The sequence below is a fragment of the Beauveria bassiana genome, assembly GCF_000280675.1.
Source record: "Beauveria bassiana ARSEF 2860 unplaced genomic scaffold BBA_S00004, whole genome shotgun sequence".
Taxonomy (NCBI): Eukaryota; Fungi; Ascomycota; class Sordariomycetes; order Hypocreales; family Cordycipitaceae; genus Beauveria; species Beauveria bassiana.
Window position 1 is genome coordinate 1,211,800 of NW_007930839.1, and position 12,293 is coordinate 1,224,092.

General features: G+C 53.2%; 6 protein-coding genes across 6 annotated transcripts; 2 read left to right on the forward strand and 4 right to left on the reverse strand.

The window, feature by feature from the left end:
* Positions 1-721: 721 nt before the first annotated feature.
* Positions 722-1,717, reverse strand: BBA_02170 (uncharacterized protein; the record flags this gene model as incomplete). Its single annotated transcript, XM_008597267.1, has 1 exon — positions 722-1,717. One exon carries the CDS (start codon positions 1,715-1,717, stop codon positions 722-724), a length of 996 nt encoding a protein of 331 aa, XP_008595489.1.
* A 569-nt stretch (positions 1,718-2,286) lies between these two features.
* On the reverse strand, positions 2,287-2,992 carry BBA_02171 (Cdc25 family phosphatase Ibp1; the record flags this gene model as incomplete). The annotated part of the gene is made up of 2 exons (XM_008597268.1): positions 2,287-2,597; positions 2,692-2,992. 2 exons carry the CDS (start codon positions 2,990-2,992, stop codon positions 2,287-2,289), a joined length of 612 nt encoding a protein of 203 aa, XP_008595490.1.
* Positions 2,993-3,365: 373 nt separating this feature from the next.
* On the reverse strand, positions 3,366-4,995 carry BBA_02172 (transcriptional adaptor-like protein; the record flags this gene model as incomplete). The annotated part of the gene is made up of 2 exons (XM_008597269.1): positions 3,366-4,817; positions 4,903-4,995. 2 exons carry the CDS (start codon positions 4,993-4,995, stop codon positions 3,366-3,368), a joined length of 1,545 nt encoding a protein of 514 aa, XP_008595491.1.
* A 1,020-nt stretch (positions 4,996-6,015) lies between these two features.
* On the forward strand, positions 6,016-7,319 carry BBA_02173 (galactose-1-phosphate uridylyltransferase; the record flags this gene model as incomplete). Its single annotated transcript, XM_008597270.1, has 4 exons — positions 6,016-6,116; positions 6,167-6,218; positions 6,272-6,407; positions 6,460-7,319. The coding sequence occupies 4 exons, from the start codon at positions 6,016-6,018 to the stop codon at positions 7,317-7,319; spliced, it is 1,149 nt and encodes a 382-aa protein (XP_008595492.1).
* A 146-nt stretch (positions 7,320-7,465) lies between these two features.
* Positions 7,466-8,098, reverse strand: BBA_02174 (transmembrane domain-containing protein; the record flags this gene model as incomplete). Its single annotated transcript, XM_008597271.1, has 2 exons — positions 7,466-7,918; positions 8,036-8,098. 2 exons carry the CDS (start codon positions 8,096-8,098, stop codon positions 7,466-7,468), a joined length of 516 nt encoding a protein of 171 aa, XP_008595493.1.
* A 630-nt stretch (positions 8,099-8,728) lies between these two features.
* Positions 8,729-10,511, forward strand: BBA_02175 (impB/mucB/samB family protein; the record flags this gene model as incomplete). The annotated part of the gene is made up of 2 exons (XM_008597272.1): positions 8,729-8,788; positions 8,847-10,511. The coding sequence occupies 2 exons, from the start codon at positions 8,729-8,731 to the stop codon at positions 10,509-10,511; spliced, it is 1,725 nt and encodes a 574-aa protein (XP_008595494.1).
* Between the last annotated feature and the right edge of the window lie 1,782 nt (positions 10,512-12,293).

Here is a 12,293-nt window from a genome sequence, read left to right on the forward strand (position 1 = left end):
CAGTTTGATGAAGTAGGTGAATACGCTACAAATTCATCGCGCCGTTACGCCAATGAGTAGATTCACTAACGTCGCAAACGGTTACCCATAAAAAAGTCTCCAATCAATCGCGTCAGAGAATCGCCAAAGAAACCACTAGCGCTTCAGTAAAGGAACGGAATACATCAAGATTAGCTTTCATTGACAACCGAAGCTATGAAAAAAATACAAACAGGTAGCTCAATCAGAAAGCAGGGTGTATTTTGGCCCAGACCCGTACCAAGTAGAACATCCTTCACGTTTGAAACAACTCACGATGATAACTGCATTTTTTTTTTCACATTTTTATTCAAAATTACCCTGCATAATTCGACATTTTTGCGAAAAGAAACAGCAAAGCATCTCCCATAGTCTACAGACATCCGCTGCCCCAAGATCACAAGCTCAAAGTACAAGCTCTCAGACGATCAATCTCTAAGTTGTGAAAGCCGTGCCAAGATAATTCCACCAAAATCAAGGTCATGTCCGCCATGCTGTTATTCATTCAAATCAAGGCCATTCTGTGTTGCTGGCTTCTTCCCACATTGTCGTACACTCCATCACATCGTACAGCTTCTGCTCTAGAACTCCTTATCAAAGGACCCATCCTAGAACACCATCACCGTATCATACATGTGTTCCTCTCCAAGGAACATGAGAGCCAACGAAACCAACTTCGTCAGCCATTTTTCTTGACGACCATCTAAGGCCTGGTGCAGACGAGCGTGCTGCCATTGTTGCGCTGCTGTTGTCTGTACATGCGCGCGAGGCACGCACGCCTCTCCAGATGGGCGGCGCGGTACGCCTCGCGCTGCTCCTTGGTGCGTTTGCGAATCGGGTAGCCCTCGCTGTTGACGTAGTCTTGGTCCTCGTCCAGCGACGCCTCCTCGACGGCGCCGCCCTCGTCGGACGGGACGTAGTTCCACTGCGGCGTGAGCTCGTCGGGGACGAGACCGCGCGGCTGCTCTTGCTCCTCGGACGACTCGACCGAGGCCGTGGGCACCCGCTCAATCGCGGCCCCGGGAATTGCCAAGACCGACTCCTCCGTCAGGTCCTTGTCCCAGTTGATTATGGCGAGCGCCGTACGGCGCGCCTCCTCCCTGGTCTGCAGCTCCTGCAGCTGAATAGCCGTGAGACGGGGTGGAGGGGTGGGAACACGGCTCTGCTCTTGCTGCTCCTGCTGCTCCGCCTGCTGCTGTTGCTGCTGCTGCTCCTCCTGGTGAGCGCGCTCCTCATGATACAGCATTTGCTGGCGATTCTGGTGGTTGTACACGCACTGGCGGTGGTAGTTGGGGTAGTAACGCTGCTGCTGGTGTTGATCGTAGTGGGCAGGACGGCGCTGCTGGTAGCTCTGAGCGGCCTGGCGGTGGCGGTCATTGCGGTTGCGGTAGTAATAGCCCCAGTAGTAGTTGTTGCGCTCCATATAGGGCACCTGCTCGCGGCGCGGCTCGGACTCGTCAATGAACATGCCGTTGTGCCAGGGCCTATCGAGGGGGGCCTGGGGGCCTCGAAAGGCGACGCTGCGGCGAACGGGGTACGGCCCGCCGCCAATGTCGGCGCCTGTTGCGGCAATCTCAGCCTGAAAGGCGCGAATCTCCCATGGGGTGTAGTCGCGGTAGCGGCGGAACCGGGCTTCCTCGTTGAAGATGCGGCTGATGGTGTCGCCCACGCGACGGATAGCGTCAAGCTGACCAGTCATGATGAGAAGGTTTGGTGTGTTGGTTGACACAAGCTTTGATTGGCTATTGACGGTGATTGTTGTTCAACGTTGAGTTGAGGTTGAGAGAATCGAGTGAGTAGTAGTAGGAGTAGGAGTAGTAGTAGCAGTGGTAGTAGACGTAAAAGGAGCCGAAGTAGTCGTAGTTGAAGTGGTAATAGTACAAGTGGTAGTAATAGAAGTGCCAGTAGTAGAAGTGGCAGTAGACAGTTGTTGGTCCCATAAAGAATAGAACAGAGGTACTCTGAGTAGTAGTGTTGGAGCTTTTTGTGACAACGACAGTCCTTGGTCAGGACGGCGGCCAGTTTATATAGATTTGGGAGCTACGAGAGAAAACATTCTTCTCAGTCCCAATTGCAGCAACAGAAACTTAATTCCCCGACAAAAGTTGATAACTTTTGAAGGCGTCGCAGCCATCGTATCTTGTTTTATATGGCCGTACCTGGATATTGCAGCCATGGCGTCGATTTCGTAAGCCACCCTCAAACGTTAAATGTATCCCCAGCCGCGAAAAAAATCAGGAACAGGCTTTTGCGGCGTTTTCTTTTCCCCTAGTGATCTCCCCAGAGATCCTTTCGGTAACCCTCCGTCAGCCGCTCATCCTCCCCATACACTTGCCGCCAGCCCTCAAAGCCTCTATCCAGCACCAGCACCTCCTGCTGTGGGCTCTCGCCCGACGAGGACTTCGCCGTCCGCTCTCGCAGATAGCGCAGGGCCGCGCTGGGCCCTCGCTGCTGGCTCAACGCGCAGTGGAACACGACCGTCCTCTTACCCTCCAGACGGCGCAGCAGCGTCGGCATCAGGGCGTCGAGCTGCTCACTGGCGGCGTGGATACCTCCTCTGATGTGGCCGCCAAGGTAGTCTGAAACAAAGGAAAGAAGAATTTAGCAGTCTGAAAAGCCACATGGAGACTACAAGACATTTTCAACGCCTCGGAGAGAAAAAGAAGAACTCACCATCGTCGCGGACATCGATGATGGCATATGTCGACTCCGCGCTGTCGCGCTCGGCGAGGATCCTTTGAGACAGGTCCTTGGCCGAAATGCGCATAAGAGATGTAATGGTGGTCATATTGAGACGAGCAAATGGTATTGAAGTGCTGAAGCCGCGAAGCATGTAAATTGGAGACTTTACAACTGTGCTGGTGCTTGATGGAAGTCTGCTTAGGACGCTTCCACCAGTCTGAATAGCCAGCTGGGTGTGGGGCTGCAGTGAAGATCGATTTCCGTAGTCCTTGGACACGCCACCAAAAGTCATTTTGAATGGCGTCGCTATTTTTCTTTTTTCTTTTCTTTTTTCTTCTTTTTTTTTTCTCACATTTTGGCAGGGAACAAGCATCGACTGATTGTTTGAGCCGAGGCGCAATTACACCTTTCACAGTGTCGATGCTTCATTCACACTTTCATTACCAGAATACGCCTCATTGTCCAAAAACCAAAAGGATATCATTCTCGCTATAAAGGATGCCTGCTCTTTGAAGAACCTGCTCTGCCATACGCCTTGTACTCGTAACCAATACAGTGAACTAAAGCGCAAGAAACCCAACCACCATTACTCCGGGGCTGTCCAAGCCCAGAAGAAAAAAAAGCACTGCAACCTCCCAGCCTGATAAAAACCTTGTACCTGCCTGTCAAGCCTTTCCAACCCAGCCGGCATTCACGAAAAAGTCAAATATTCTTGCTCCCTTCTGTGAGTCTAGTCGACAGATGTCTTTCGCTTGCTTCTTCTTGAGTGACCCATTTGACTTCAGCGCCTCCTTGAGAATTTGCTCTTTGATCATGAGGTATGGCTTGGGCTGCAAGCGGATCACATCGCAAAGCTTGTGCTCCTCTGGTGTGAGCAGATGTAAATCTGGCGCATTGTCCTGGGTAAGATGCAGCGACTGCACACCCGAGATTGGCTGAGGAGTGTATTTTGGTCGAGGTGGTGCCGCGTGGCCATTGGTGACGACACCATTAGACTGTCCGTTGACAAGCGCTTTGTCTTCGCCATCGGCTGTACTCTGGTTGATGTGACTGGGCAGCTCGGGCGCGACAAGCAGGGCAGCGCCGCTGGCCGGCTCAGGCGGTGCAGTTTGCTTGTTGCGTTGTGTAGAGGCAAGACGTTCGCGATCCATAGAGCCCATGGGAATAGCTTTTTGTATTCTGGCAGCCTTTTCCGCCTCGTATTTCTCACCGCTGCGCAAGTCACCAATCTTGAGACTGCGCCATTCTTGTAGTTGAGCAATGGCTTGTCGAAGGTTCTGCTCGTCGACGAGTCCTTGACAGAAATCGTCAAAATCTTTGCGATTCATCATGCGCGCGAAAGGTTTGGCCTTTTGAATCAAGTCCTTTTCTTCCTTGGTCCTCTTCTTTTCTAGCTTTGAATTCTCTCTATAATCAAGCAAGTTGTGCTCGAAGATAACCTTTTTGCGATCGACTCGCTGTGTGAGTCGGCAGTTGTAAATTTCCATGACGGTAAGTTTGAGCTCCATTTCGGGCTCGAGCTCCCCCGTCTTCGGGTTCAGACCATCGCCAGGGTCAAATTGCATGAGTTGTACAGCTTCCTCGGCATCATTAGCATGTTCGGTTTCGAATTCTAGACGACCGGGCATGTAGCCTTGGATTTCGTGACAGCTGGGCACAGAGGCCGTCGGTTTCGTCTTGGGTTGTAAGGCTGGCGCGTTCTTAGCAGCCTCGCGGCGCTCTTCGATCCTGCGTTTTTTGCGCGCTTGGAATTCTTCTCGAGGAATTTCTTTGGCCAGCTCATTGTCGTGAGGGCTGCAGCGTTTTGGGAGGGGAAAGTTGGGAGAATCGACGTATGTTTTGAGATAGTGGTCGCGAACCTCGTCCTTTTGACGGAAACCACCAATGTGATCGGAGATGTCTGCCCAAGATCCGAGTCCATAGATCTCGGCACCTTCAATTAGAAGCAATTCTTCGTCTGCGCCCCATTCCTCGTCGAAGATTGGAAAAGAGTTTTGTTCAATGACTCGGAAAGCGTGAGTGGCGGGGTCGTGTGCGTTGCGCGACTCTCCCTTGGCAAAGCAAGAGACGCAAAGATCAAAATCCGTGCATGCCGAATCTGCGCATCGAATTCGAACCTGGATGCGCGACCAACGTTAGCGATTGGGAGGCCCAGGAAGGAGCTGTTGGCGACTGCGCCGCAAGAGTACGCGACAGACTTACAGTAGACGTGATGTCGACGGAACAGGCATCACAGACGTACTTGACACCTCCTTCGCCACCTCTGTTGACAGTCTTTTTGCGAATCACACCCATCTTGGCTCAATGGTTGCTGTGCTGATACCGTGATGCGCAACTTGCCCAGACCGAGCTCCACTGGCAAATGGTGATGACGCCAGCTGCGCCGGTTCAAGGGTACGCTGCGGCGACACTGCAGGAGAACAGGGAAACTCTTATGCAATTAAAAGCATGCTTCGATATCGGGTTTGAAGATTTCGTGGTAATTTTGATGGAAATGGCTGGTTCTTAGGTTTGGTTGATGACGAAACTCGCTGTCACCTGTTGCCTGTCGGACTTGTCAGCGCAAGGCTGGAGCATTGCGGTATTGTCGCGACCCATGCCACTGCACTCTGAGGCGCGCGCCCGCTAGCAAAGCAGGGAAGTTGGCCGCTCCTGCACGTGCCAGGTCATGTGACGATTATGGGGAAGCAGCAAATGACGAAGTATCCTGCAACATGACTACAATCTCGTTTCGATGAAAAGAAATCAAACTTTTTTTTTGACTTGGAACTGTCCTTTCAAGAGGTAATAGTTTATCAGGAAATGATTGTCAATGTCTTTCCGCTACTCTGCGTCATGGCATAGATGATGTGCAGATTTCCCGTTGCGGTTCCACCTCCACCATCGGCCACTGTGCGTAGTTTATGAATCAATTTCATTCAAAAAGACATTTCTTGAATCAGGCCGTCAAATCTTTTAAAAATCCCACGACTACCCCCTTTGATAGCTTCCTTAGCATACTTGTGTGTAGCTTTTTTTCTCCGAGCAATTCGCCGTAAATTGGGGTTGCGTGGGGTAACCCGAGCTCCTGCTTTCAGTGCCATGTTATCATTGGAGCGCTTACTGTTAGACAACAAGTACATTCTTGAGAAGCGTCACATTTAATCCTACGGGCTGGTCTGGCAAAATCTTGTGCGTATTTCCATCGCTGCTCACTCTCGTGCCACATCTCGAGAAGTTGTTCTCGCCTCACGGTATCATATTCTGCTCTGTCATCTTCTACATATCTACCCACTGCATGTTCGACCATCGCTGAGCTGCCCCGCCTCCGCCAACATGCCTGACAAGATTCTCGACGACATTTCGCACCGTCGCTACAATCCGCTGACGGATAGCTGGCTCTTGGTCTCCCCTCATCGAACAAAGCGGCCATGGCAGTGAGTAGTACCTGTATATTACATTGGTCGGCCGCTGATATGATATTCAGAGGACAGCAGGAAGCTGCTGTCGAAATCAAGCTACCCGAATACGACTCAAAGGTAGGATTGGTGTATTGCATGAATGCAAAGTCTCCAATTGACCAGTTTCACAGTGCTATCTCTGCCCTCGCAATACCAGGGCGTCTGGTGACCATAACCCTGACTATGAAAAGACGTTTGCCTTTGTCAACGACTACAGCGCTGTCAAAGAGCAACAGCCCGACTATGAGCCTGAGCCCTCCTCCAATGGTACCACATGCGCCTCTTAGAGCACACACTTCTCGAAGCTAATGCAATTTAGATCTCGGCTCCCTACTCTTACAAGCCAAGAGTGTCAAAGGTGTCTGCTACGTCATGACATTTTCGCCAAAGCATCATCTCACGCTGGCCGACATGCCAGGTTCCGATATTTTGCCCTGTATTGACCATTGGACGCGGATTTACGCAAACCACTTGTCCGCTTCAAGTCCGCTCCTTGAAGTGGCAAACAAGCTCCAGCTCTCGGTTTCGCGCCAGCAAGCCCCAATACCGAACGACGAGTATCGCTACATGCAAATATTCGAGAACAAGGGCGCCGCCATGGGTTGCTCCAATCCCCACCCGCACTGCCAGATCTGGACCACATCGACCATGCCCGAAGAGCCCGGCAAAGAGATTGCGCAGATGAGCAAATACCAGAAACAGCACGGCCGCCACCTCCTCGCCGACTACACCAAGCTGGAGCTCGAGAAGCAGGAGCGCATCGTCTGGCAAAACAAAGGCTTCCTCGTCGTCTGCCCCTGGTGGGCTGTCTGGCCATTCGAGGTCCTTGTGCTCCCCAAGCGTCATATCCGTGCCCTGGTAGACTGTACGGACGAGGAGCGTATTCAGTTTGCGGAGACGATTCAGGAGGTTACGCGCCGCTACGACAACCTGTTTGAGTGCAGCTTCCCCTATAGCTCTGGCATTCACCAAGCGCCTCTGCAGGGCACCGAGGAAGAGGTTGAAAACTCGTACCTCCACATGCACTTTTACCCGCCGCTACTGCGATCCGCCACGGTGCGCAAGTTTCTCGTCGGCTTCGAGCTCATGGCCGAGCCTCAGCGTGACATAACGCCGGAACAGGCAGCCGCTCGTCTGCGCGACTGCGGCGGCGAGATCTATAGAGGTCGAAGCGAATGATGTAATTTGTTTGAAACGGGGATAAGATGTTTCGGTGTATTAGATGGAGCTAGTGATACAGCAGATGAGGTGATTTGGCAGTAAATTTCCAAATTGTTGTCTCTCATTCTTTCGTCGTGCTCTTTCCGACACGACGCCCGAGGATTCTAGTTGAACTCGACGTAGTAATCGCGGACCATGGGCATCCAGATCAGCGCCGTGGTCGCCAGACAAAAGGGAAACAGCTGCGGCACGCCAAACGACATGCTCTTAAAGACAAACAGCTCGCTGGCAAAGTGGCCCAGCGCGACGACGTAGGTCCATATGGCAATGTTGTAGACGGGCCCAATGTGCAGGTGGTAGGCGGCGTAGCAGCGGACGATGCAGGTGATGAGCGTCCAGGTGCCAAAGAGGCGGCCGGCGAGCGGCGTCAGCTGGTCGGCCGCGCGGGGGTCCGGAGGGCTGCCGCGGCGCGCGGGCACGAGCTTGTCGGTGCGGTCCTCGTCGGCCGGGGTCTTGCCGAGCCGCGGGTTGGGCACGAAGAGGCCGTTGTAGACGCGCCGCGAAAAGTGCAGCGTCAGGTAGGCTTGCAACGAGTTGCCAATCGAGATGACGGAGAGCTGCAGAGGGGGGGCGAGGATGTGTGGTTAGCGATTGGGGTTAAGAAACAGGGAGAGCGTGGCTGTCGTGGGTGGAACGAGAGTTCAGGAGAAGGAGGAGCTGGTGCCAGAACTCACAATTAGCATGTAGTAAGGGAGAATACCCTTGCCGGGAGGCAGAATTGATTTGAGAAGATCCATTGTGTGAATTTCTCACTGAGGATATTGATGGTTCATGGTGACGGCTTTTTTTGCCAGCTGCTTGCTTAAAGGTAGGGGGGTCGTCGGCGTTGTGGGGCGTTGTGGCGGCTGCACCCCGACACTGGCTGTGCGATTCTCGGAGCTGGAACTCAGCAGCGCTGGGAATTTTCCGTGCCCTTTTTATTGTAAGTAATTTGGTGGAAAAAATGTCTTTTGTAAAGACTCGAATATAGCCATCCCTGGAATACATGCTTTTACTTTGCTGTCTTTAATTTGACCTCAGTGCTCATGGAATAGCCACCATCGCCGTTTATCTTGACACGTACTGATAATCACTGATCACTCATCAGTGAGGGCCAATAAAGGGCCCGAGAAAAACGAAGGTGGCAAGGATAACAAGGCGTGCAAGCAGAATAGGAGGTTAAGATGGGAGAAACAAGAGAATAAAGTGGTGGTAGGTGAGGTATGCATGTATGCAGCAGTTGAGCAGCATCTTTTGTTACCCACTTACCAAGCGTGCAAGGCTTCACACCTTTACCCACGCCAACACAGGCGTGCATGCCACAGCCTGCCGCCAATGCCGTCTTGCTTCACGATACCTCCGGCTGCGCGGCCGAGAAACCCTTCAAAATGGAGTCGCCGGCCAAAAAGCCACCAAGAAGAAAGGAGGACCGCATCATTCTACAATTCGTAGGCATCACGAACCTCGCGCACCACAACAACGAGCGATCCAACTAACGGTCCCCAGGACTACGACTGCTTCTACGCACAAGTCATGGAGAACAAGCACCCGCATCTCAAAGGCAAAGCGCTCGGCGTCCGCCAGAAGAATATTCTCGCAACGTGCAATTACAGCGCTCGCGCCAAGGGCGTCAGAAAACTTATGCTCGTCACCGAGGCTAAAAAGGCCTGTCCCGAGCTCATCCTCGTGGACGGCGAAGATCTCTCGCCGTTTCGGGACATGAGCAAGACTCTCTACGGGTTCCTCAAATCACATTCATGGAACGGAAAAGTTGAGCGGCTTGGGTTTGACGAGGTTTTCATGGACGTGACCGACATTGTGGAATACAACTTTTCTTGCGTCAACAGGAGCGCCCTCGAACAGTCCTTTTTCCAACTTGCGAAAAACGACCCCGAGGTGGGCTTCCCGTGCGATCTGGGCACTGTTGCAGGACCGGTTCTTGGACCGTGCTCGTCCGCCGTGGACCCTGAGAATGCAGTGATGCTTCGCCTCGCTCTCGGCTCGCACCTGGCCATGCATCTGCGTGGCATAATCGAGTCCGAGTTTGGCTACACGTCGACCTGCGGCGTCGCCACCAACAAGGTCCTCAGCAAGCTCGCCGGCGGCAAACACAAGCCCAGAAACCAGACGACACTGCTCGCGCTGACCGACCTCGATGCCGTGGCGTTTATGGATGCGCATCTACTACGCGACGTGCCTGGTATTGGATTCAAGATGGCGCAGCGCATCGAGTCCACCGTCATGGGCGTCGAAAGCGACTGCGATTCGCACACATTCAAGTCGGTCGTCACTGTAAAAGAAGCGCGTCTGCATCCGGCCATTTCGCCAGCCTCGCTGGAGAAGGTGCTGGCAGGTCCAGGGGCGGAACGGGGAGTCGGGGCGCGCATATGGGGGCTGCTTCACGGGGTAGACGCCACTGAAGTCAAGGAAGGGACAGACGTGCCGAGCCAGCTGAGCATCGAGGACACTTACAAGGGCCTGGAAACGATGGCGCAGATTACGGAGGAGCTGTTCAAGCTGTCGTGTTCTCTTGTGCGACGGATGCGCATCGATCTCGTAAGCCAAGACGCCAATGCGGATGAGCCACTCGCGCTGCGATGGGTTGCGCGGCCGCGCACGTTACGCCTGTCCATCCGCTCCTGGCCAAAACCCGGGTCAGGCGAGGAGCGGAGCTTCAGCCGGGTGTCAAGGTCTGCGCCGGCGCCGAGCTTCCTCTTGGACCTTGGAGCGGGTGTCGAAGATGTCGCAGAACGCCTGGTATCAGAGACGCTGCTGCCCCTGTTGCGGCGTCTCGGTGCGGAAAAAGGTAGCAGCGGTAGTAGCAGTAGCGGCGGGTGGAATCTACAGCTTATTAACATTTGCGTGGCAAACATGGCTGCGGGGGCGGCAGAGGACAAGCACGGGGCAGGTCGGGATATTGCAAACATGTTTAAGCGGCAGGACGAGGTGCTCCGGCCGTGGAGGGTGGTGATGGAGGAGCAAGCGGATGGCGAGAAGGAGGAGGGCGGCATGTCGGCGGAGGTGGTGGTGGAAGATGACGATGACTTTGACGAGCTGGGTGCTGATGAGTATTGGAGCGGAGCGAGGGGCGACCAGTGCAGCATCTGCGGACTACCAATCCCGACGTTTGTTGCAACGGCACATATTCGATACCACGAGATGGATGAGTGAAATGACAGCACAAGGAGGGTATCCTGGGAAAGAGTCACTGTTTCTTCTTGCCTTCTGATCCTTGAGGAGCTGGAAAGAGTAGGGCGTGTGGACACGACCACGTGTAAGAGGGCTGTCTCGATAGTCTATGGGCCGTATAGGTGGGCGGCCTTGTATGTATGCCTATACTTTCTTGTTTGAGAGAGTAAAACGCAAATGAGTTGCAAATGACAACTTCCAAGGCCCGCTACCCGGGTGCGCCTTTGACCGAAGAGAGGGGAGGGTGGATGGAGCGCCACTTCTCTTTGGCCAGACCGACGTGTCGCAGCCGGTGAAAAGGAAAAAAAAATGCAGCCATCTCGGGTTACACAGGAAAAGCTAGGGCTGGCGGCCCCCTCTGGAAAGATGGCCCCATGAAGGAGAAGAATTCTGGAGTCGTTTCAAGACGGTGAGCGGGATTTGGGCGCTGCAGATATTCACAATGACTGATGGACATGTGTATATCGGAGCCGAGGCGCATGCACGCGCCTAGTAGATTCCGGGGTAGCAGCCAGAATCGAAGCGGTGTGTATGCGCAAGTATGTCCGCATCTCGAAGCATTGTTCGTTGTTGATCCAGCAGCGACGTTCTGAATTTCTTCATGATTGGTATGACAAAAACTTGGACACCGCACATGCTGGGCTTTCGTCAGAGGCGACCACATGACCAACACGGACACCCTCTTCTGATGGGAAGGTTGTTTATAACTCTACTGCATGGGAGAGACATTTTGGCAGGACGATAGTGCCATGGCGTTTTTTTTGCGCGTATACCTGATACGGCAACAGGCAGGGTAGCGTCGCAGCACTAGCTCTCTGGCCATTGGCAAACGCATAGCCAAACATGCTTTTTGCCGCAGCCGGCAGGCAGGCAGGTAGGCAGGCAACCTCGACCCCATTGATATTGTCGAGCTGGAAAAGGAATGTCGTGAGAAGACGAGCTTACCAATAGAGAGAGTTTTGCTTTCTTTCAGTGTCTGCCCCCTCCCTTTCCTTTGATTCAAACCAATCCCCGTACGCAGCCGCCGGGGGAGAGGGGGGGTGCAAACGAACGAATAGCCAATGACGTTGTGCAGCCTCCCGTCAGCGGACGAGCAGCTCATTTCGGCTGCCCGCGTTTTTTGGCCTGCAGAGGTTTTTTTTTCCCTCTTATAATTCCTTCTGGATATTCTTGGCTATTTATTTTCTTTAGCGAAGACCACAGGATTGCTTCCTTTCGGTTACGCTGCATAGGGCCGAACCGAAAACATGCTCTCTCTCCTTCCCGTTCAAACGGCAGCCACCCCAGTTCACAACCCGTTTAATCAAATCCTTCCTTTATTCTTTCCGCTGCGTCACACAAGATGGACAGCCGGTGAATGTGCAGAGGCTTTTATTTATTTTTTTATTTCTTTTACTTTGTCCCCTTCCACATGGAGGGCTTGCGAGCGTCATTCCATATAGAGATGGAATCGTGCCTCGTTCTAGGAAAAAACGAATCAGCGTTGGCTGCTGCTGCTGCACGATCTCGCATATCACCCAATCCCTCATTCTAGCGAATCCAGTCTCATCCCATGGTATTCCCGTCTCGATTGTTGGGCACCTAACCTGCCGCTCGTGTTGCCAGCTGCCGTGACACTTGGCAATCACTCTTGTGGCAGGTGGCAGGCAGTTTTCGCCCAACGCGCCTCAACACCTGGCCGGCCAGGATCTCTCGTTTCTTTCTCTCTCTTCACTTGATCTTGTCTGCCGAAAATTCATCTCTGCCTTGGCTCAAGTCGATACA